The 22443-nt window shown below is 36.7% G+C and overlaps 1 protein-coding gene across 1 annotated transcript in view; it reads left to right on the plus strand.

Annotated features, from left to right (window-relative positions):
- The window catches only part of LOC138333045 (protein unc-13 homolog B-like), a 142071-nt gene that overhangs the window by 64062 nt on the left and 55566 nt on the right, over nt 1-22443 (plus strand). Inside the window, exons 12-13 of the mRNA XM_069281150.1 lie at nt 20242-20309; nt 21658-21751. Coding sequence (XP_069137251.1) covers nt 20242-20309; nt 21658-21751 — 162 coding nt within the window. The remainder of the gene's footprint in view (nt 1-20241; nt 20310-21657; nt 21752-22443) is intronic.

The following is a 22443-nucleotide window of genomic DNA, read 5'->3' on the forward strand; positions in this document are numbered from 1 at the left end:
AACGTTATCTAAAAATAACCGTGCAATATACTTTTTCTATAAACTACTTCCGGAAAAATCGTGCAATATAGTTTTTTATCGGTGATCACGTGGCATGTTTTTGACCAATGAGAAGTGACAAAAAATCCAGAAAAATAATAAATTATGTTACTTATATTACATATTAGCTACTTATACTACATATTAGGTTACTTATATTACATATTAGGTTAGTTATATTACATATTGTGTTTTTTTACTACATAGTAAGTGATTTATATTACATGTTGGTTTTTATACTACATCATATTGGTTACTTGTATAAATATTGGATTGAATTGGAAACTGATAATGCCTTGTTAAAGCTGGTATGTATCATAGAACTGGAACATTAGGGCTCTTGTTTCCATTGTCTAACAGACCCTACACTATCCCTGAACTCCTATAACTGTTTTTACCTTTCCTTTGATTTCACAGAATATTGTCGCTTTTGAGGCAAAATCAATTTCAGTGGCAGTAAGTGAAACTGTATACAGAGTTCCTTTGGGATAACTTTGTACATTGGTAAAATAAAACAAACAGATACTTATAAGGAAGGTTTTTTTTTTCTGGAGAACAACAGAAAAAAAGACATGTTATAGTGAAGACGTTGGCAGATATTTGTCTCGTATTTCTATAGCTTGGTACTTAAATCTGCCCTCCATCAGTTCATAATTATCAGATGTTTTGCTATAAATACAAAATTTCATTGTCCTTTGTCTGTGGTACGTACTTCATGGTCAGATATACATCATCTATCGTTGTCTTGACATATTTGTTGTAGTCTCTACTTTTAGTAGTAATATTTCCCAAAATCAACATACTGTTTCACTTAAGGGTGAAAATTAATGCCTTTTTAAATTGTAAATAAGTATTGTGAAAAACACCAAATAAATCTAAGCAGTTTAAGTCTATAATTCTTAAGGCTTTGATAGATATTTTTTGGAGAATTCCCTGTTAGCTTAAGTATTGCCCATTAAATATTGTGTTATAATCTACATATTACAGTACCTGAACCGTTTAACGTTCCCAGCCTAACGCAAACGCAACGCAAAAAATCGTCCGTTAGCTAACGCTAACGATTGCTAACGCTAACGATTAACGATTAACGATAAACGATTAACGCAATACCGGCTAACGATTAACGATTAACGCAAAACGCAAAACGATCGGCTATGATAAACCGGAAATACCATTGTTATAATCACGGACACGGCTTGACGGTAAATGAATTACGGATCTTGATGTTTTGAAATACAAACGAAAGTACAAGAAAAACTGAAGTATGTTAGGGATTAAAGTTTCTGTATATCATATAAACATTTGCCTATGAAAACTATATGGGACACGATGAAGAGAAAGAATGGTAGTATTCTAAAGTGTCATATTTACCCGATATTTTTAAGAAATAACAAATTGTTACAACATCTCTTTACTGATAATTACACAATGAAGTCAAACACGACTATACTCGATACGAAGTTTCCACTTCACACGTACGTTTACAAATTACTTGTACAGCCGTATGTATTAAGAGAGAATTGTATTATGCTAAGTGTCATATTTGTCCGACATTTTAAGAAATAACAAACAAATTGTTACAACAACACTTTATTGATAATATTACCGTCACAATGTAATAACTTTAATGAAGCGATCAGGCGTATACTGGTACATGTACTTTAAATGGAAAAAAAATTCACACAAACACATTTAAAATGCTGTAAATCAAATTTCCATCTGTATGTTTGATTACTATTATCGATGTTTAATAACTCAACAATGGTAATAAATTAATATCTTGTAGTGTTTCCCGCATCAAGTTTCCGGGTTTTTTCAGATTGTCGAAAGGCTCTTCCGCTCATCATGGAAATTGTATTCTCGGAATATTTGTTTCATAACGGATTACACGCTGTATATTACTAGGGTGTGCATTCATAAAAGCTCATTGCTTACAATTGACTAGGCATCGATTTTAGGGTCGTACATGTACATTTACAAATGCACGTACATACGCCACAGCTACTGTAATAAAGATTGAAAATTTGAATTCGTGTTTCGCCATTTGCAGTTCTCTCATTTCATAGTTCATGCATATAATAAAGATATGAAGAATGAAAATATTTCACTTCCAGTTATTTATATTCAAATAAAGTCAATTATGCATAATCATTGATGACAACGACGATGAAGATAGTGATGCACATGCATACATGTTTGTACACTGAAGATAACTGTAAAATTTTCTACGTATATTTGTAACTGGTGTAAGAAATATAGTTTTTTGATCACATTTCACATCAAGCAACTCTTCATTTACAGTTTAAACAAATTAATTATTCATACAATGTATAAGTGTAAGCTAATTCATTCCAAGGTAATCTATAGGAAAGCATATAATTGCACACATTAAAACTTTGAAATACGACAGTACATATATATGTCCGTGAAATGTACTGTCACAGTGTACATTTTTTACGGGGCACAGGTGAGTTGGGTATAAAGTTAATCTCCCTCCCAAGAAGGTGTTAATTACAGGTGAACTCCGCTCGTGGCCAGCTACAGGGGGTCGACACAAGGTAACACCAGTTGTGACCTATATACCTGTGCAGGTAAAATACCCGTGCGCGTCACGCTGGGAATTGAAAAGATTCCAGGTACAAATAACAACGAACACCTGTGAGAAGGTGCCCGTGACTGTTCAGTTTGTATTGATATGAGCTTAAACGTATATCCGTGTCTGATTCGACACGCGTACAGTACGTGTGAAGGCTTACAATGTTTCTCTACACGTGTTCTACATGTAGTTGTAGGTATACTCGTACATTGCAAACATTTACATCGTTTTATTCCATTTTCATATAGATACAAGTACTAATTAATTGAGTTTAAAAATATGCACATGTAAATGCCAAATCTCACCTATTCCCCGTGTTCAAAATCGTCATATTAATGATTTTTAAATTTTACGAATTTATTTACAAATCTCCCGAGTCTTTTTTGCGTTCTTCGTACATAACAAGAAGAATATTATGCAGCGTGTCTGTAATAACATTTCTAATATTTTTATTATCTGTTTTAGCTATTTTCTTGTGTAATCATTCAGTTGTCGTGGATTCTTTCTAAAATAATGCTTTTGACATTAATATTCTGTAAGACAGTTTCGTTAATATTTGATTTGCTTTCGCAGAAATTATAGTAACTACAAACATATATATGATATATGTTTCTGATAATAATAATAAAAATAGTGATAATCACATTAAGTTTTGAAATGTCATTTAAATACGAGTATTTCAGAACGTTTTCACGGATAGGAGCGTACGTCATGTATGCGATCTTGTTACTGTACATATTTTTTATTTCAACCACATCTAACAAACATATATACATCCAAAAGACATATGAAATGCAATACAATACACTTTATTCATATTTTTGTTATTTCATAGATGTTATGATAATCGCTTCTACACGAAGCGGTAAACGTAATATCATATCCGGATCGTCAAAGTATCTCACCGGCATTTGGTTCTATTTTTAGTGGCCAACGTTAGCGGAAGTGGGTCCTGCTAACGATTAACGCAAACGATTTCTAACGCAAACGATTGTAAACGCAACTAACGATTAACGATTGCTAACGCAAACGATAACGATTAACGATAAACCATTGCTAACGCTAACGATTGCTAACGGAAATAACGCAAACGCAAACGAAACGCAAATTTGGGAACGTTAAACGGTTCAGGTACTGTAACAGTTTCTTGTGATTCATTTCAAGTCTAAAGGTTGAGGTTACTGTTACTAAGAAATAAAAAACAAAAAAGTGAAAAAACAATTCTATGGTTTATTCAAACTACATGCTTGTCATCATTATCCGAAATTCTATCTTGGAAATACATTTTAAGGTCTGGTTCTAAAGGTCAAGGTCACTTTAAAAAAGTAAAAAACAAAAAAAGTACAATAATGTTAATTAATTTCAATGACTGATCAAACTCAACATCCATGCCCTTATGAACATACTTCCTTATGAAAAGTTTGTTCTTATATTGCTCTTCAGGTTCAATTTATATAAGGTCATGATCACCTTCGCTACCAAAAGAAAGTGTTTTACATCCACTTCCATGGAATTTTTTCATGTATATTTATTATTCCATGACATGACATTACAACATGGCAAAAGGTACATGTTATGTGAGTATTTTAGTATTGAAGAAATAAAGAAAGAAAAAAAGAAATAAAGTATACATATAAAAGTCTTTTTACCATTTTGCACTAAGCTCTAGAGAGTGCTTATAACATTTGGCATTAGAAGTCAGAGAATGAGAAACCTTGGGAGAAGTGTTGTATCTTATTGATACTCCTTAGTGCGTTGTTTTAATTCTAAATGCAGCCCTAGAGAGCTGCCTCCAGGATTGCTGCTGTTTTTTAGGACTGTGAGGCCAACTTGTTTAAGCGATGATTGTGTATGGATGTGGTTTGGCTGTATTTCTTGTCACTGCACATGTGATTATCGTAACCCTTTTAAGGGCACCATCATTTACTGGTCCGTTTGGGAGGACATATGACCTTTCAAGTCTCATTACGAGGATAAACGTGGTTTGAGTAAACACTGATTTGAGGACGTGAATGGTGCCTGGAAATGACAGTCATTAATTCTCACTGCTGTGTAAATGACTTAGCTGCTCAACCAAAGCTGGCTCTGACTGATTATTATTGATGACATATTGAAGCTATGTAATGCTGTTAACTTTTACAGAACCAGACTCTAGGTTAGGGTTTGGCTTACAGTTGGGTCCAAGCTTCACTAGTTATACCAATGTCATACAATGTACTAAAATTATGCATTTATAACTAGATACCTTGGTAGGATTGGACCAAGAGTTTGGGAAAGCTCCATACAGAAGCTATGTGTTTCTGTAATTAGATACCTTGGTAGGATTGGAGCAAGAGTTTGGGAAAGCTCCATACAGAAGCTATGTGATTTTGTAATTAGATACCTTGGTAGAATTGGAGCAAGAGTTTTTTTGGAAAGCTCCATACAGAAGCTTTGTGTTTCTGTAATTAGATACCTTGGTAGGATTGGAGCAAGAGTTTGGGAAAGCTCCATACAGAAGCTATGTGTTTCTGTAATTAGATACCTTGGTAGGATTGGAGCAAGAGTTTGGGAAAGCTCCATACAGAAGCTCATGTGTTTCTGTAATTAGATACCTTGGTAGGATTGGAGCAAGAGTTTGGGAAAACTCCATACAGAAGCTATGTGTTTCTGTAATTAGATACCTTGGTAGGATGGAGCAAGAGTTTGGGAAAGCTCCATACAGAAGCTATGTGTTTCTGTAATTAGATACCTTGGTAGGATTGGAGCAAGAGTTTGGGAAAACTCCATACAGAAGCTATGTGTTTCTGTAATTAGATACCTTGGTAGGATTGGAGCAAGAGTTTGGGAAAGCTCCATACAGAAGCTATGTGTTTCTGTAATTAGATACTTTGGTAGGAGTGGAGCAAGAGTTTGGGAAAGCTCCATACAGAAGCTATGTGTTTCTGTAATTAGATACCTTGGTAGGATGGAGCAAGAGTTTGGGAAAGCTCCATACAGAAGCTATGTGTTTCTGTAATTAGATACTTTGGTAGGATTGGAGCAAGAGTTTGGGAAAACTCCATACAGAAGCTATGTGTTTCTGTAATTAGATACCTTGGTAGATTGGACCAAGAGTTTGGGAAAGCTCCGTACAGAAGCTATGTGCTTCTGTAATTAGATGCCTTGGTAGGATTGGAGCAAGAGTTTGGATAAGCTCCATACAGAAGCTATGTGATTTTGTAATTAGATACCTTGGTAGAATTGGACCAAGAGTTTGGGAAAGCTCCATACAGAAGCTATGTGTTTCTGTAATTAGATACCTTGGTAGGATTGGAGCAAGAGTTTGGGAAAGCTCCATACAGAAGCTATGTGTTTCTGTAATTAGATACCTTGGTAGGATTGGAGCAAGAGTTTGGGAAAGCTCCATACAGAAGCTATGTGTTTCTGTAATTAGATACTTTGGTAGGATTGGAGCAATAGTTTGGGAAAACTCCATACAGAAGCTATGTGTTTCTGTAATTAGATACCTTGGTAGGATGGGAGCAAGAGTTTGGGAAAGCTCCATACAGAAGCTATGTGTTTCTGTAATTAGATACTTTGGTAGGATTGGAGCAAGAGTTTGGGAAAACTCCATACAGAAGCTATGTGTTTCTGTAATTAGATACTTTGGTAGGATTGGAGCAAGAGTTTGGGAAAGCTCCATACAGAAGCTATGTGTTTCTGTAATTAGATACCTTGGTAGGATTGGAGCAAGAGTTTGGGAAAGCTCCATACAGAAGCTATGTGTTTCTGTAATTAGATACCTTGGTAGGATTGGAGCAAGAGTTTGGGAAAGCTCCATACAGAAGCTATGTGTTTCTGTAATTAGATACCTTGGTAGGATTGGAGCAAGAGTTTGGGAAAGCTCCATACAGAAGCTATGTGTTTCTGTAATTAGATACCTTGGTAGGATTGGGGCAAGAGTTTGGGAAAACTCCATACAGAAGCCATGTGTTTCTGTAATTAGATACCTTGGTAGGATTGGAGCAAGAGTTTGGGAAAGCTCCATACAGAAGCTATGTGTTTCAAGCAAAATATTTTGCTTACACTGAGTGGCTGTAAAACAGCCCAAAGTAATGCCCCTCCTTTACTTCATTAAACCTTAGAATGTTACTTCTATAAATTAATGCAGTAAAATTGCATTAAAAACTTGTATATTGGTTATTGTTGTAAGTGAGGTGTTTGATTTATGTATATTGGTTATTGTTAGCTCACCTGGCCCGAAGGGCCGGTGAGCTTTTGCCATGGCGCGGCGTCCATCGTCCGTCCGTCAACATTTCCTTTAAATCGCTACTTGTCATAAAGTACTGCATGGATTTTAACAAAATTTGGTCAGAAAATTCCTTAGGGGAAGGGGATCAGATTTGGCATAAATGGTGACCCTGATGCCCCTGGGGCAGGAGGGGCGGGGCCCAATAGGTGTAATAGAGGTAAATCCTATAAATCGCTACTTGTCCTAGAGTTCTGCATGGATTGCAACCAAATTTGGCCAGAAACTTCCTTAGGGGAAGGGGATCAGATTTTGCATAAATGGTGACCCTGACCCCCTGGGGCAGGAGGGGCTGGGCCCAATAGGGGTAATAGAGGTAAATCCTTTAAATCGCTACTTGTCCTAGAGTTCTGCATGGATTGCAACCAAATTTGGCCAGAAACTTCCGTAAGGGAAGGGGATCAGATTTTGCATAAATGGTGACCCTGACCCCCCTGGGGCAGGAGGGGCGGGGCCCAATAGGGGTAATAGAGGTAAATCCTATAAATCGCTACTTGTCCTAGAGTTCTGCATGGATTGCAACCATATTTGGCCAGAAACTTCGGTAGGGGAAGGGGATCAGATTTTGCATAAATGGTGACCCTGACCCCTCTTGGGCAGGAGGGGCGGGGCCCAATAGGGTTAATAGAGGTAAATCCTATAAATCGCTACTTGTCCTAGAATTCTGCATGGATTGTAACCAAATTTGGCCAGAAACATCCTTGTGGTTAACAGAATTTGTATAAATTTTGGCTTTGACCCCCTGGAGCAGAAAGGGTGGGGCCCAATGGGGGAATTAGAGGTAAATATTCAAATTCCTTCAGAAAAAACCAATGAACTTGTATTCAGAACATTACTTGGCATTACATACCAGGTGAGCGATACAGGCCCTCTGGGCCTCTTGTTGTAAGTGAGGTGTTTGATTTATATCATCATGGCTTTGGAATAATAAATACAGAATTAAATCAACTTTGTCCAGTGCTGCTTTATTGAATTGCTTCACCGTTATTGAGGTTTTGGAACTTATCATCCATGTCAAATTTCAGAATGATGAAATATTTAAAATGGATCAAGTGGTCTGCCAATGATGGAGTCGAATTATGGTCAATATCAGGGGGAAAAAATCCAGACTCGTATTGATATCCTAGTACCTAGTGTTATAAACCAGATTAAAAAGACTAGGTATTACCCTGAGATGGTTGAGGGTGGTGTCATTATACCTGTCTAAAATCTATATCTGTGTGTTATTTTAACACATCGTTGGCTTCCTTGCTGGTGGCAGCTGTACGATGGCGACAATATGTACTTGTTGTTGGAGGATAAAACACTAAAATGAAATGTTACACTTATATACTGAGTTTTTGGAGTCTATCTGAACTGCATTCAGTGAGCTTTGGTGCATTGTCCTCAGTGACATTTGAATGTTTTGAAATTTTAAAATAAGGAGCTGATATTCTAAAAATCAAAGGCGGATATCTTCCTGTCAAAGAGCAGAACTAAAGGGGTTCCAGGTACTTTATACCAAAATAAGCTTAACAGGGAGAAATATGTAGAAATTTGTATTGTTGAGTATTTTGAACTATACATACAGTAAAACCCCTATAACTCGAACAGCAGGGGACAAGATCAATAATTCAAGGAATTTAAAAAATCCAAGATGGCGACCTCATAGATCGATGTTATCAGGCGGGTTGTCCGCAAATAAGACCCCCCCACCACTTTTGACCTTTATTTCTTCTATGGGAGGGGGGTGCTTATTTGCGGTGAAATGCGATAATAGAGGTAAATCCTATAAATCGCTACTTGTCCTAGAGTTCTGCATGGATTGCAACCAAATTTGGCTAGAAACTTCCGTAAGGGAAGGGGATCAGATTTTGCATAAATGGTGACCCTGACCCCCCCTGGGGCAGGAGGGGCGGGGCCCAATAGGGGTAATAGAGGTAAATCCTATAAATCGCTACTTGTCCTAGAGTTCTGCATGGATTGCAACCATATTTGGCCAGAAACTTCGGTAGGGGAAGGGGATCAGATTTTGCATAAATGGTGACCCTGACCCCTCTTGGGCAGGAGGGGCGGGGCCCAATAGGGGTAATAGAGGTAAATCCTATAAATCGCTACTTGTCCTAGAATTCTGCATGGATTGTAACCAAATTTGGCCAGAAACATCCTTGTGGTTAACAAAATTTGTATAAATTTTGGCTTTGACCCCCTGGAGCAGAAAGAGTGGGGCCCAATGGGGGAATTAGAGGTAAATATTCAAATTCCTTCAGAAAAAACCAATGAACTTGTATTCAGAACATTACTTGGCATTACATACCAGGTGAGCGATACAGGCCCTCTGGGCCTCTTGTTGTAAGTGAGGTGTTTGATTTATATCATCATGGCTTTGGAATAATAAATACAGAATTAAATCAACTTTGTCCAGTGCTGCTTTATTGAATTGCTTCACCGTTATTGAGGTTTTGGGACTTATCATCCATGTCAAATTTCAGAATGATGAAATATTTAAAATGGATCAAGTGGTCTGCCAATGACGGAGTCGAATTATGGTCAATATCAGGGGGGAAAAATCCAGACTGGTATTGATATCCTAGTACCTAGTGTTATAAACTAGATTAAAAAACTAGGTATTACCCTGAGATGGTTGAGGGTGGTGTCATTATACCTGTCTAAAATCTATATCTGTGTGTGATTTTAACACATCCTTGGTTTCCTTGCTGGTGGCAGCTGTATGATGGCGACAATATGTACTTGTTGTTGGAGGATAAAACACTAAAATGAAATGTTACACTTAAATACTGAGTTTTTGGAGTCTATCTGAACTGCATTCAGTGAGCTTTGGTGCATTGTCCTCAGTGACATTTGAATGTTTTGAAATTTTAAAATAAGGAGCTGATATTCTAAAAATCAAAGGCGGATATCTTCCTGTCAAAGAGCAGAACCAAAGGGGTTCCGGGTACTTTATACCAAAATAAGCTTAACAGGAGAAATATGTAGAAATTTGTATTGTTGAGTATTTTGAACTATACATAGTTGGATGTGCAGACTATCTTTGATGGTATCATGCCAGTAATGTCTATATATTAAATGTCATTTATATATAAATGTCCTTTTAGTTTGTATCAGGTTTATATGTTCAGCACCTTGAATGCCAGACAGCATTAATATTGAATGAAATGAAAATTTATCTGGATTGATTTGGAAATATAATCATGTAGCCATCTGTTCACTGACAGTAATGGTAAACAAAATGACTTATACCCTGGGTTGTTTTTTTGTAAAATTTGTGTACCCGGTATAATAATGAAGTATTGATGTCATTACTATTTAATTGCATTGGGGTATGAAAAAAATTTTGTTTGCACACTGTGTAAAATGGATTTTCACAAAAGTTTGCAAACAAAATTTATTTCATACCCTGATGAAATTAAAAAAAAAAGTGACATCAAAGCTTAAAATGAATTTTCTCGACTACTTGATAAAATATGATATATTTACTTGTACAATTCCATTGATTTTTTAAGGGATTATTTTTCCAAATTATTCCGAACCATTCTCTGAATATATTTTTTTTCATAGAACGTGGTATGAAGAATGAATTGGTGAATCAGAAAGCTATATTTAGTATGAAAACAAAGAACAATTAATTATTTTACCATAATGACAATTTTTTTTATGCAAAGAAACTGATGTACACATATTCAGAGTTTGTTCAGGGTGTATATACGTTAAATGAGGTCCTTCTCAGATGAAATACGATCCCTCCTTATAATTTTAATGGTCTTTTAGAAAATAAGTAGAATGCTTTTCATTTTCCGTGCTTAAAAAGGATTTAGGGACGACATAAATGCAAACTCTGCTTTTTTATAAATATGAAAAATGGAATTGTTTATTGGTTACATTGTCAGATGATGTTTGGTACTACATTTGACTTTCATGCCGGCAGCTCAATGAATCAATTCCTTTATTTAGTATGGGAGGTATGTAGGACTTAGGTTCTACCTTAAACATGGAACAACTTTCCCTAAAATCAAGAACAAGAATGATATATCTTAGCAACTCTTAATTTTGAAAATGTTTGCTTCGGCCAAAAGAAAAAATAGTTATTGTTGTAGGGGTTATGGAAGTGGTTCATCCTTAGCTCAGACTTTAAATGACCATAACTGTAACCGTTTGGCCAAACCATCCAACCAAAGAGTTATTTTAGAATTTTTCTGGCCCAGTCATTGGTAAATTTTGTTCATTCTAGATGCTTTATATAAGGAATTAAGGAACAATGATGTTTCCCCTAAAAGAAAGACTCAGTGATTTATTAATTATGGAGTGGCATCAATGACATCTCCTTCACAAGAAAGGTTTTTCATTAACATCTCTGCCTTGTCATATTTCAGTATTTGTATTTATATCGTTTGAGGTACAAAATGCTCAAGTGCACTATAAAAAATGATTGAGGAATCTTTTTGTAGCCGTCTTTTAATTTTGTGGCGTTAGAAAACTGGAGAGGAAGCTATATAAAGTTATGTCGGATGCCAAAAGAACACTGTGAAGGAACGCTATATGGCTTCCTGATCTGAAATGTATCGTCAAAGAGCTGATCAAATCAGCTTGTAATTTAATATAGAAAAAAGGTTTGATTTCATTTGTAATTTTGTCTGACTACTTGACCACTACAGAAGATGTTTGCAGTGGTCATGAAGACCCAGCTGGGTCAAATACAGAAAAGGTCAGGAGAGAATACATTACACAGATCATGTTCTATTGGTCAGTGATACATTGATGTACCGTATTCAACCCAATAAGCGCCCAGTGCGTTTAAAAAATTGAAAAAATAAAAAGGTGCTAAAAAGATGCTATTACTGCAAATCTATACTGTTTTGTGTAGTTTTGGTCTTTATTTATGCTTGGGCAATTGAAATTGAGGCATCAAAAAGGGGAAGGGGCGCTTATAGGGACATAGGCACTTATAGGGTCGAATACGGTATATGTTTTGTGATTTTCATTATCATGGTCTGTTGACCTTTGTATTCTGATCCTATCAGCATCATTATAGTAATGACTATTATGACATTTGAAATTTTGAAAAATGTTTCATTTTAACTAAAATGCCATCTGTTATTTCTGTCCCTTGGAAACTGTGGTCATTTAGTTAAATTATTTCAAGTCTAAAGACCATACATTTATTTGAAAAGTAAGGATGCTCTCATGGTTTCCCAAATGTCCTTGGCATTCTTATGACTCCTGCTGACTTAGCCCTGGTGACATATTTGTTACCATGCTTTAATCTCTTTCATTAGAGCTAAAGGAAAGATTATCTTCCTATCTTAGACCCAAATCAAATTGTACTCTGAATTTGTGTTGTTACATTAACACTATCACAGCTGTATTGTGGTATTGCCCACAGCCCAGTTCTATCCTTAAATTGATAAATATGTCTTAATTGATAAAGTTTAAACACTAAACGAAAATTTCAGTGAAGATTAGGGCCAAGTTAATTGATATGTTCCACGGTGTGATAACAAACTCACCAAGGTGTAGCACTGCTTCATGGCTCTTTACATTTCCAGCAAAACATCTTGAGAAATTGATTTTTTCGTCTATAGCATATTCATCGGTTGTTCGGCTGAGATGAAATTTTCGCAAGCAAAGACATTCTAGTGCCAGAACTAATGCCCATTGTAAATCATGCAGGCTAAAGAGTCCTCATAGCTATTCATATGTAACTTGATTTTTAACAGATAAAAATGATGTGATGTATACGTCATCTTTCGTTGGACATGTCATTCGCGTGTGTTACTTTGACCAATGTGTTGTTTCTGTTCAAACGTGATCAATGAGAATTGATGTTAATATGGAATCTGTGAGGTGAGGGATGTAACATTATGACAGTATAGGTATTAAATCTGGATCAATAAGTTAGTGACAGAAGACAATAATTACATATGTGGATTTCTTAAGTCTACCGTGGAGTACTTGGGACACAGACTTAAGTGTCATCCGATGTGATCTTGATGCTCTCCAAGAACTTTGGATTGTTGTCATCAGTATGTCAATGGGTGTATATTTACTATGTGGATGCCAAAAGAAGAAAACCTTTCAAATTTCTTTGAGCAATTTTTTAAAGCATCAGTTGTTTTCTTTAGTTCTTTGCAGATGAATGCTATGTTTTCTTATACTGGATTTATCTACTTATTATCAAAGAGTTAAACAAGTTAATTTTATTATTATATTTTTTCTCTGAAAAAGTAGGTAACTTATTTCTGCTATTTTTTTAAAGAAAAAAAATTGGAGGACATCATATATATCTCTGACAGCATTTTAACGTGAATGCTTCTCTAAAAAATGGTAAGCTTTATATGCCTAGAATACATGGTTCAGTTTTATAGGGATTATTAAAAAAAATTGCCATCTTTTAGCAATCTTTGTGTCTTCATCAAACATATTTTGAAAGGTGGACATATTTTAAGCAAATAAGTTTGACAATATTTCATGGTGTTTACATTTTTTTTTACATAAATTACCATGGTAAACGGATTTGTACAGTGGTATAGTGGATAAAGAAAGTGATCATTAGTCTACTGGAATGTTCTGGATGTAATTATCAGGGGTTAAAAAGTTTGATGTTTGGTTTATATCATATAATGACTTTTCTGTTTGTATTATTGTTTTATCATTTGCGCTGGTATTCATTTTCTTATTACTGAACAAATACATTTTGGCATCCAAACTTTGGAAATGTTGGAGGAGATATAATGTCGGCTATTTCCCAAGCTATGGCTTGTGGTTCTTCTGTGAAGTTTGATCATGTCAAACATATGGCAATTAGTCGCCGGAGGAGTGAGAATGATAAAAGTGAATTTAAGATAAGACACAGTGTGACTCCAGGCAAGGACAGCATTGAACAGAGATTTTTTAGACGTAATTCGACAGTAATAAACCCATCTGACATTAAGTTACATGAAAAGAGAACTTGGAAACAAGCAATTGATACGACATATTCTTCTTCTTCATGGATGACTCTAAATGTGAACTCTCTGATGAGGACTATGACGGTCCCAAGGGCAAGAAATCAGCCGAGGGCTTGGCAGGTAAAACTTTAGGAGAGGGCGTAGCATGTAAAACTTCAGGAGAGGGCTGATCATGTAAAACTTCATCAGAGGTCTTATCAGGTAAAACTTCAGGAAAGGGTGTATCAAGTAAAACTTCAGCAGAGGGCTTGGCAGGTAAAACTTCACCAGAGGGCTTATCATGTAAACGTTCAGCAGAGGGCTTGTCAGGTAAAACTTCAGGAAAGGGCTTATCAGGTAAAACTTCAGCAGAGGGCTTATCATGTAAACGTTCAGGAGAGAGCTCGGCAGTTAAAACTTCAGTAGAGGGCTTATCATGTAAACGTTCAGCAGAGGGCTTATCATGTAAACGTTCTGCAGAGGGCTTGGCAGGTAAAACTTCAGCAGAGGGCTTATCATGCAAACGTTCAGCAGAGGGCTTGGCAGGTAAAACTTCAGCAGATGGCTTGTCATGTAAACGTTCAGCAGAGGGCTTGGCAGGTAAAACTTCAGGAAAGGGTTTATTATGTAACACATCAGGAAATAGCTTATCAGTAAAACATCAAAAGAGAGCTTATCAGGTAAATACATAATAGTCATTTGGGGAGAAGGTTGTGAGCAACACATCAGGTCAAGGCTAATCTGATCAATAAAATACAAGTCATGGCCAAGAATTTAGTAGTTGGGATTAGCTGGTAAATCTACAACAATTTTGAATTTTCACACAACACAATGTGTTTGTATCGGATTATATATGGTAATGTGATGTAAATGATATTCATCACAACCAAATGGGAATATTTCATTAAAAATGCAGTTTAATTTGCACATTTTGAGAGAATTGTTGGTAGCTCTTCTTACATATATATCTACAACCAATCCGCATTCTCTGTATGGAAGCATCTGAACTTGTCAGTAAGAGCTGTTTTAATAGGATCACTGTGTAAGAATCTGATGAGAATTACTGATGAAAAGACTCACAGTTCTATGGTATAATAGGATCCCTTGACCTACATCTTAGTTTGAATAGTTTAATAAACTCTTTAGTTGTTGTCAATGTGAAAGTACAAGCTGAAAGTGACAGTGGGTGTGTGTGTAGCATGAAGTCTATCCCTCTCCATGTACATCCAGTGAGAAGTTCAAGACTAGAGCAAGTCTAACTCAGAGAAATGCAAATGTGTATTGATCAATATGTATGTTCTTAATGTTAGAGTGACCTGAAGCTAATATTAATTTAACAGAATATTATAAATGGATTTTTTGTTGCATTTGACCTTCTGTGCTATCCATCAAAAACCGTTTTGATTTCTAACCCTGGCCATGATATCAATGACTTGAAAGTAGCATGCTGTGATAAAGAATTTGATTTTTTTATTCAAATGAATGACCTTGACCTTTCAAAGTTAGATTGTCTGATAAACAAATTAGCTTTTCCTACTTGACCAAAAGGTCCTTGTGACACTCCTGTTTCTCCTAGCTGATATACCAAGTATTATTCATACCAACACATTGTAAATGTAGCTCTACTTTCAATTTTAAACAAACTTAACATAAGTTGTACATGGTGAACATCATATGAATCTATAGATCTGGACAATTCACCCTCTAAACTTTCTATACTTTATAGATATCCTGTGTTTTGTTTACCACAGGCCATGTGCTATATACCCCTACAAATAGCTAACCTGTGACTACCAAGAAGCATTAGCTGTCTGATAGGAACTGTAGAAATAGGCTTGGTCCCTCTTCACCCAGCTGGGGTACATTTTGTATATATGAACTGTAGAGATACCCCTGGCCCCTCTTCACCTAGCTGGGATACATTTTGTATATATGAACTGTAGAGATACCCCTGGCCCCTCTTCACCTAGCTGGGGTACATTTTGTATATATGAACTGTAGAGATACCCCTGGCCCCTCTTCACCTAGCTGGGGTACATTTTGTATATATGAACTGTAGAGATACCCCTGGCCCCTCTTCACCTAGCTGGGGTACATTTTGTATATATGAACTGTAGAGATACCCCTGGCCCCTCTTCACCTAGCTGGGGTACATTTTGTATATATGAACTGTAGAGATACCCCTGGCCCCTCTTCACCTAGCTGGGGTACATTTTGTATATATGAACTGTAGAGATACCCCTGGCCCCTCTTCACCTAGCTGGGATACATTTTGTATATATGAACTGTAGAGATACCCCTGGCCCCTCTTCACATAGCTGGGGTACATTTGGTATATATGAACTGTAGAGATACCTTTGGCCCCTCTTTACCTAGGTGGGGTACATTTTGTATATATGAACTGTAGAGATACCCCTGGCCCCTCTTCACCTAGCTGGGGTACATTTTGTATATATGAACTGTAGAGATACCCCTGGCCCCTCTTCACCTAGCTGGGGTACATTTTGTATATATGAACTGTAGAGATACCCCTGGTCCCTCTTCACCTAGCTGGGGTACATTTTGTATATATGAACTGTAGAGATACTCCTGGCCCCTCTTCACCAAGCTTGGGTACATTTTGTATATATGAACTGTAGAGATACTCCTGGCCCCTCTTCACCTAGCTGGGGTACATTTTGTATATTAACTGTAGAGATACCCCTGGCCCCTCTTCACCTAGCTGGGATACATTTTGTATGTATGAACTGTAGAGATACCTCTGGTCCCTCTTCACCTAGCTGGGGTACATTTTGTATATATGAACTGTAGAGATACCCCTGGCCCCTCTTCACCTAGCTGGGGTACATTTTGTATATATGAACTGTAGAGATACCCCTGGCCCCTCTTCACCTAGCTGGGGTACATTTTGTATATATGAACTGTAGAGATACCCCTGGCCCCTCCTTCACCTAGCTGGGGTACATTTTGTATATATAACTGTAGAGATACCCCTGGACCCCTCTTCACCTAGCTGGGGTACATTTTGTATATATTAACTGTAGAGATACCCCTGACCCCTCTTCACCTAGTGGGGTACATTTTTATATATACTGTAGAGATACCCCTGGCCCCTCTTCACCTAGCTGGGGGTACATTTTGTATATATGAACTGTAGATATACCCCTGGCCCCTCTTCACCTAGCTGGGGTACATTTTGTATATATGAACTGTAGAGATACCCCTGGCCCTCTCTTCACCTAGCTGGGGTACATTTTGTAACTGTAAGATACTGAACTGTAGAGATACCCCTGACCTCTTCACCTAGCTGGGGTACATTTTGTATATATGAACTGTAGAGATACCCCTGGCCCCTCTTCACCTAGCTGGGGTACATTTTGTATATATGAACTGTAGAGATACCCCTGGCCCCTCTTCACCTAGCTGGGGTACATTTTGTATATATGAACTGTAGAGATACCCCTGGCCCCTCTTCACCTAGCTGGGGTACATTTTGTATATATGAACTGTAGAGATACCCCTGGCCCCTCTTCACCTAGCTGGGGTACATTTTGTATATATGAACTGTAGAGATACCCCTGGTCCCTCTTCACCTAGCTGGGGTACATTTTGTACTATATATGAACTGTAGAGATACTCCTGGTCCCTCTTCACATCAAAGGCTGACACTACAGCCCTGTCCAGTACTGCCTCTGACACTACAGCCCTGTCCAGTACTGACACTACAGCCCTGTCCAGTACTGACACTACAGCCCTGTCCAGTACTGACACTACAGCCATGTCCAGTACTGTTTACTACAGGTGATTCTTTAGGATTGTAAGAATGTGGCTGCCACTCCAACAGCTTAGAGGTCATCATAATTCCATTTGAAAGATAGGATAAATAAACAAACCATTATAACCAACACACACCCAATGGGACAGTGAACATTATATAGGGTTCTGTTGGTGTATGTCTCCAGCTACTGTGTCACCCCTTGTCTCTAGTTAACTGTAAGTATGTCTTAAAACATTTAATCCTTTGTGTCTGTAACAATAGAACTTCTCTGACCTGTTTTGAGTTATTTGGTTTCACTTGTTGGTATTTTTTTCATTTTTTGTTTGTTTTTGTTTTGTTGGGGGAGGGGGAATAAGTATTTCAGAAAGATTTGTAAAGACATTGTTCAGCATTGGTTACTATATTGGCACATACTATTGGTGTAATGGAGTGTGAAGGTTGAGGTATGCACAGCTTAGTTGTTCATTGTGAAGACTAATACTCTAGTCTGTTTCTGTCTGCTTCTTGTTTATATGTACCAAGTGAAACTGGTGTAACACAACTCTATATCCAATATAACAGCTTTACCTGCTGGTGAAATTAAAACTTTGTTATCCTATTCATAAACTTCTGAAACAATATTTACATCAATTTCTTCAGCTTGATATGGTCTCAATGAGTATAATAATTACTATATCCTGTTCGAGAACCCAGCACAGGTATACTGACACTCTTACTCTCAAAATCAGTGAGGCAGAAAGTGTGTATTCCCAACAATAGAAATGTGTCAACCTGTATTCTCTTATTGTCACACAGCCAGTACAATTTGGTATGTAATTTGAACAGTAGAAATGATTTCAAGGTTTGTCAACTGACCTATGGACTGTGTACAGGGCTGGGATGGTAGAGGTAAGCTCCAAATTAGGAGGATTGAATTCTGTCTTAGAGGATACAGCATTGTTCAAATCCATGTTGCTCAACTGTATAACAGTTGATGTGAATCAATATTTCAGGATGTTGTCTGTCACTGCTCTTCCTGATCACATATTAGTTCGTTATTTTATTCAAATTGAATGTTACCTATGAAATGTCAATGCTTATCTGCTGTGAAGTTTAACTCTGGTGAAATCAACAACCCATAAGTTTGTTTGTTTGATTAATTAACGTCCTATTAACAGCTATGGTCATGTAAGGACGGCCTCCCATGTATGCGGTGTGTTGCGTGTATGTTTTGCGTGGTGCGTGTTTTGGGAGACTGTGGTATATTCATGTAGTGTCTTCTTGTATAGTGGAACTGTTGCCCTTTTTAAAGTGCTATATCACTGAAGCATGACGCCGAAGACACCAAGCAACACACCCCACCCGGTCACATTATACTGACAACGGGCGAACCAGTCGTCCCACTCCCTGTATGCTGAACGCTAAGCAGGAGCAGAAACTACCACTTTTATAGACTTTGGTGTGTCTCGGCCAGGGGACAGAACCCAGAGCCTTCCTCACAGGGGCCAACGCTCAACTCAAGGCCAAAAGTGAGGCGGTGCCAAGGGAGGCATTAGGAAAGATAAAGTCAGTTAGGAAGAAGAGAAAAGATAAGATCCTAAATTTAGTCGCCTTTTACGATCATGCAATAGGGGCAGCAGGTACAATTCTAACGCCCTACCTGCAGGGCCGAACAACCCATAATATGAGACAGTTATTTATAAGAAGTGACATTTTGTCTGTCATCACCTTGTTACTTTGGGTTATTAGTTGACTTGTGCTATGTGTGGAGATGTCTGCAGATTACCAGATTTATACGAGATGGACTAAATATGTGGAAAATATTCAATGAATGGGCCGGAGTTCCAGCTGAATAAGTTCTGATATTCATGCAGTGTGGTACATTGAGATCGCTCTATAATGATATAATAGGAATACTATACAAATGATGTGACTAAAATGTGAGACAATAAAGCAGCAATGGTACATACATAAAATGGCTGAATTGGGTTGCCTGATTGATACCTTCATCATATAACACAATAATGTTGTAGTCGGTTCCATGGTCACCATAACTTGACCAACAAAGTATCATTTTCAGAATGTAATTAGTAGCCATTATAGCACTACTTCCATAATACAACCCTAAAAATGTAGAACATCATTTCATGTGAAATTAACTTTGAAAAATGTTGCCTTCCCTTTGAAGTTGTTGAGGAAGCTCTTTATAATTGTAAGGCTAACACTTGGTTTTCTCAAAAGGTTATTGGTATTTTATATTATAATTAGATTTTTAAGATCAAAGTCAAAGGATGGAGAAGATGTAAAACAAACTGACAATCCACTATTTAACAGATTTTTTTTGTTCTTTATTGCATTACAAAGATCTGCCATCAAGATTTATCAGAATCAGAACCAGGTTAAAATTGTAAGAACACTGTGTAGAGAAAAGATAAAAAAAAAATAGGTAACTGATGTTGTGGCAATCTTGGTGATGTAATTTTGTAATTGATATAGAGGGGTAGCAGCATCAGTAATTGTTATCAGACAAAATACAGACAAGTTGTCACCCTCATGCTTCTGTACAATTCATTTGCAGATAAAATCATTAGGTTTCCAGGTAGAAATTATGACGAAATTAGAATTAACGTATTAATGCTGTTATTATATTTTGCAGCCTGGTAGTCTGATGGATGGGGATGTGTCTGACGACCGTGACGGACACGGTATACAGCATAATGGAGGGTAAGTATAGACTAGACACTTACACTATAAAACAGAGGAAATCTGTGGAAAATATTCCACAGTTATCTCCCCTGTTTCATAGTAATTGGGTATATAAAATGAAATTACCTCCCCTTACACATTACAAAATTCTCTCCGTGCAGAGCCACTGAAAACCAGGAAATCTGTCAAGATCTCCATAAAAACTTTTTTTTTCAATAAATTAATATGTAATCACCTTTTTTTGAACCAATAAGAATGTTTATATGATTTCATTTTCTCCCTTGTATTGCACTAGAGTTTCCTCCCCCTGAATCACTGAAAATATCTTTATGTTTTAAGTTGCCGCCTTAAGAGTTCAATACATCATCTGTAATCTGAGCTCATCTTAACCACAGAAATTAAAACGCATAATTTCTAAATGCTTTACACGGGTAAATGATATAGGTGGATGTTGTAAAGCCTGATATTTATTGTAATATTTTCAACCTTCCTACATCTGACATCAGATGTACTGGTAATGTTTACCAAGATGTACTGGTAATGTTTACCAACGTACAGCTGTGTAACACTATACCTGTAACTTAAACATTAAGACAATGCTCTATTTTTAGAGCCACTACATTATATATAGACATTTTTTACAGAAATATCAGATAAAGTTACTTTACTAGATGATTTCGCTTTCCTTGTTTTCTCCGGAGACTTTCCACCTGATTGCATACAGTTTCATGGGTTACTCTAATTGTGTATATGTTTTAATCATGCCTAGTTAGACAATGAATAATTTATCCAGTATAAGTCATGTCACCTGTAAGTCCCCTGATGTCTGTATTTACAGATGTGTATTGGGATTGCGTAATTATTTGTTTGTGTAACATTTCTTTACTCGACAGATTTCTCTCCCTATATGTTATAACTGATTAACAGTAGTGGGGGGGAGGGGAGGGAGGGTATAAAAACTGTCTGACTAAAATCCCATTTTTCCTCCATTGGATGGTCTTTATAGACATTATAGAAATGTTTGACTGTATAAAATAAAAATATGTCTAAAAAATCCATGCAAAGACATACATTTGTATATTTTTCTTTACCCCAAATCAAAAGACATATTTGTCTTTGAACCTTTTCCTCAAGACATTGTCTTTTCCCTATCCCATCAGCCTTTCCTGTGTCATTAGATTTAAGACAGATTTTTCCTTTTCTCATGCAAAGACATATTTATCTTTTCCTTCATGAAAAACGAATGAATTTATCTTTTCCCAAACTCATTTAAAAACATTTTATTGTTCCCAAATGAAACAACATTTATTGTTCCATTAAAAAAAAAATCAAAGTTTAAAGTAAATTTTCTTCATTTCATTTGTAGACCTCCGGAACACAATCCTTTTTACACAAGTATAGACAGTATGCCAGAAATCCGGGCTCCACGCAGAAAGTCCGTCTCTTTAGTCAGCGACTTGGTAAGTAAAGTGAGAAACTCAGTTCAAATTGTATCACTTATGTACCCTTTGGAAATAACAGCCAACATAGTTGTGAAACCCAAGATCTATAATTCATTTATGGGAAATATCTTGAAAGTTTATATAACTTAACTGTGTTGGATATAACCTTGATTTACTCTCGTCTACTAATCTTTATAAATTCATTTTACTGACAGGTTATCAAGGTAACAGACTGTGTTGTGTGTATATTGTTGTGTAGATGTTTTATAAGGCTTAGTTTTATTTATTTTTGTGTTGTGACACTGTATAGTCAGGCATGTTCTGAATAGATTTTCAATGGCCATGCAAGGTTACATCTGAACCTTGTGTCCGTATGTAGTTGTTATATGTGTAGCTGTAGTGTTGTGTAAAATATTCTGTTCAAGGTCAAGGACGCATCAGGTCCATATCTTTGTAGTGTAGTGCTTTTGTGTCATCTGGAAAAATATGTTGGTTTCTTTGCAATTATTATGTTACCCAGATCCAATTTCTATTTCTTACTGTTCTTAACCAACAGGACTTCCTTGGAATTAATTTAGGTGTAAAGGTCAAAGGTCAATGTCACAGTTACTAAATAAATTTAATTTTTTTGTTTCATTCACTTCTAAGAAATTCTTTTTTTTAAATTTACTCTGAGGTCAAGGTTATAACACAGCCCTGTGCTGTGTGAT

This window comes from Argopecten irradians, chromosome 10, assembly GCF_041381155.1.
Source record: "Argopecten irradians isolate NY chromosome 10, Ai_NY, whole genome shotgun sequence".
NCBI lineage: Eukaryota > Metazoa > Mollusca > Bivalvia > Pectinida > Pectinidae > Argopecten > Argopecten irradians.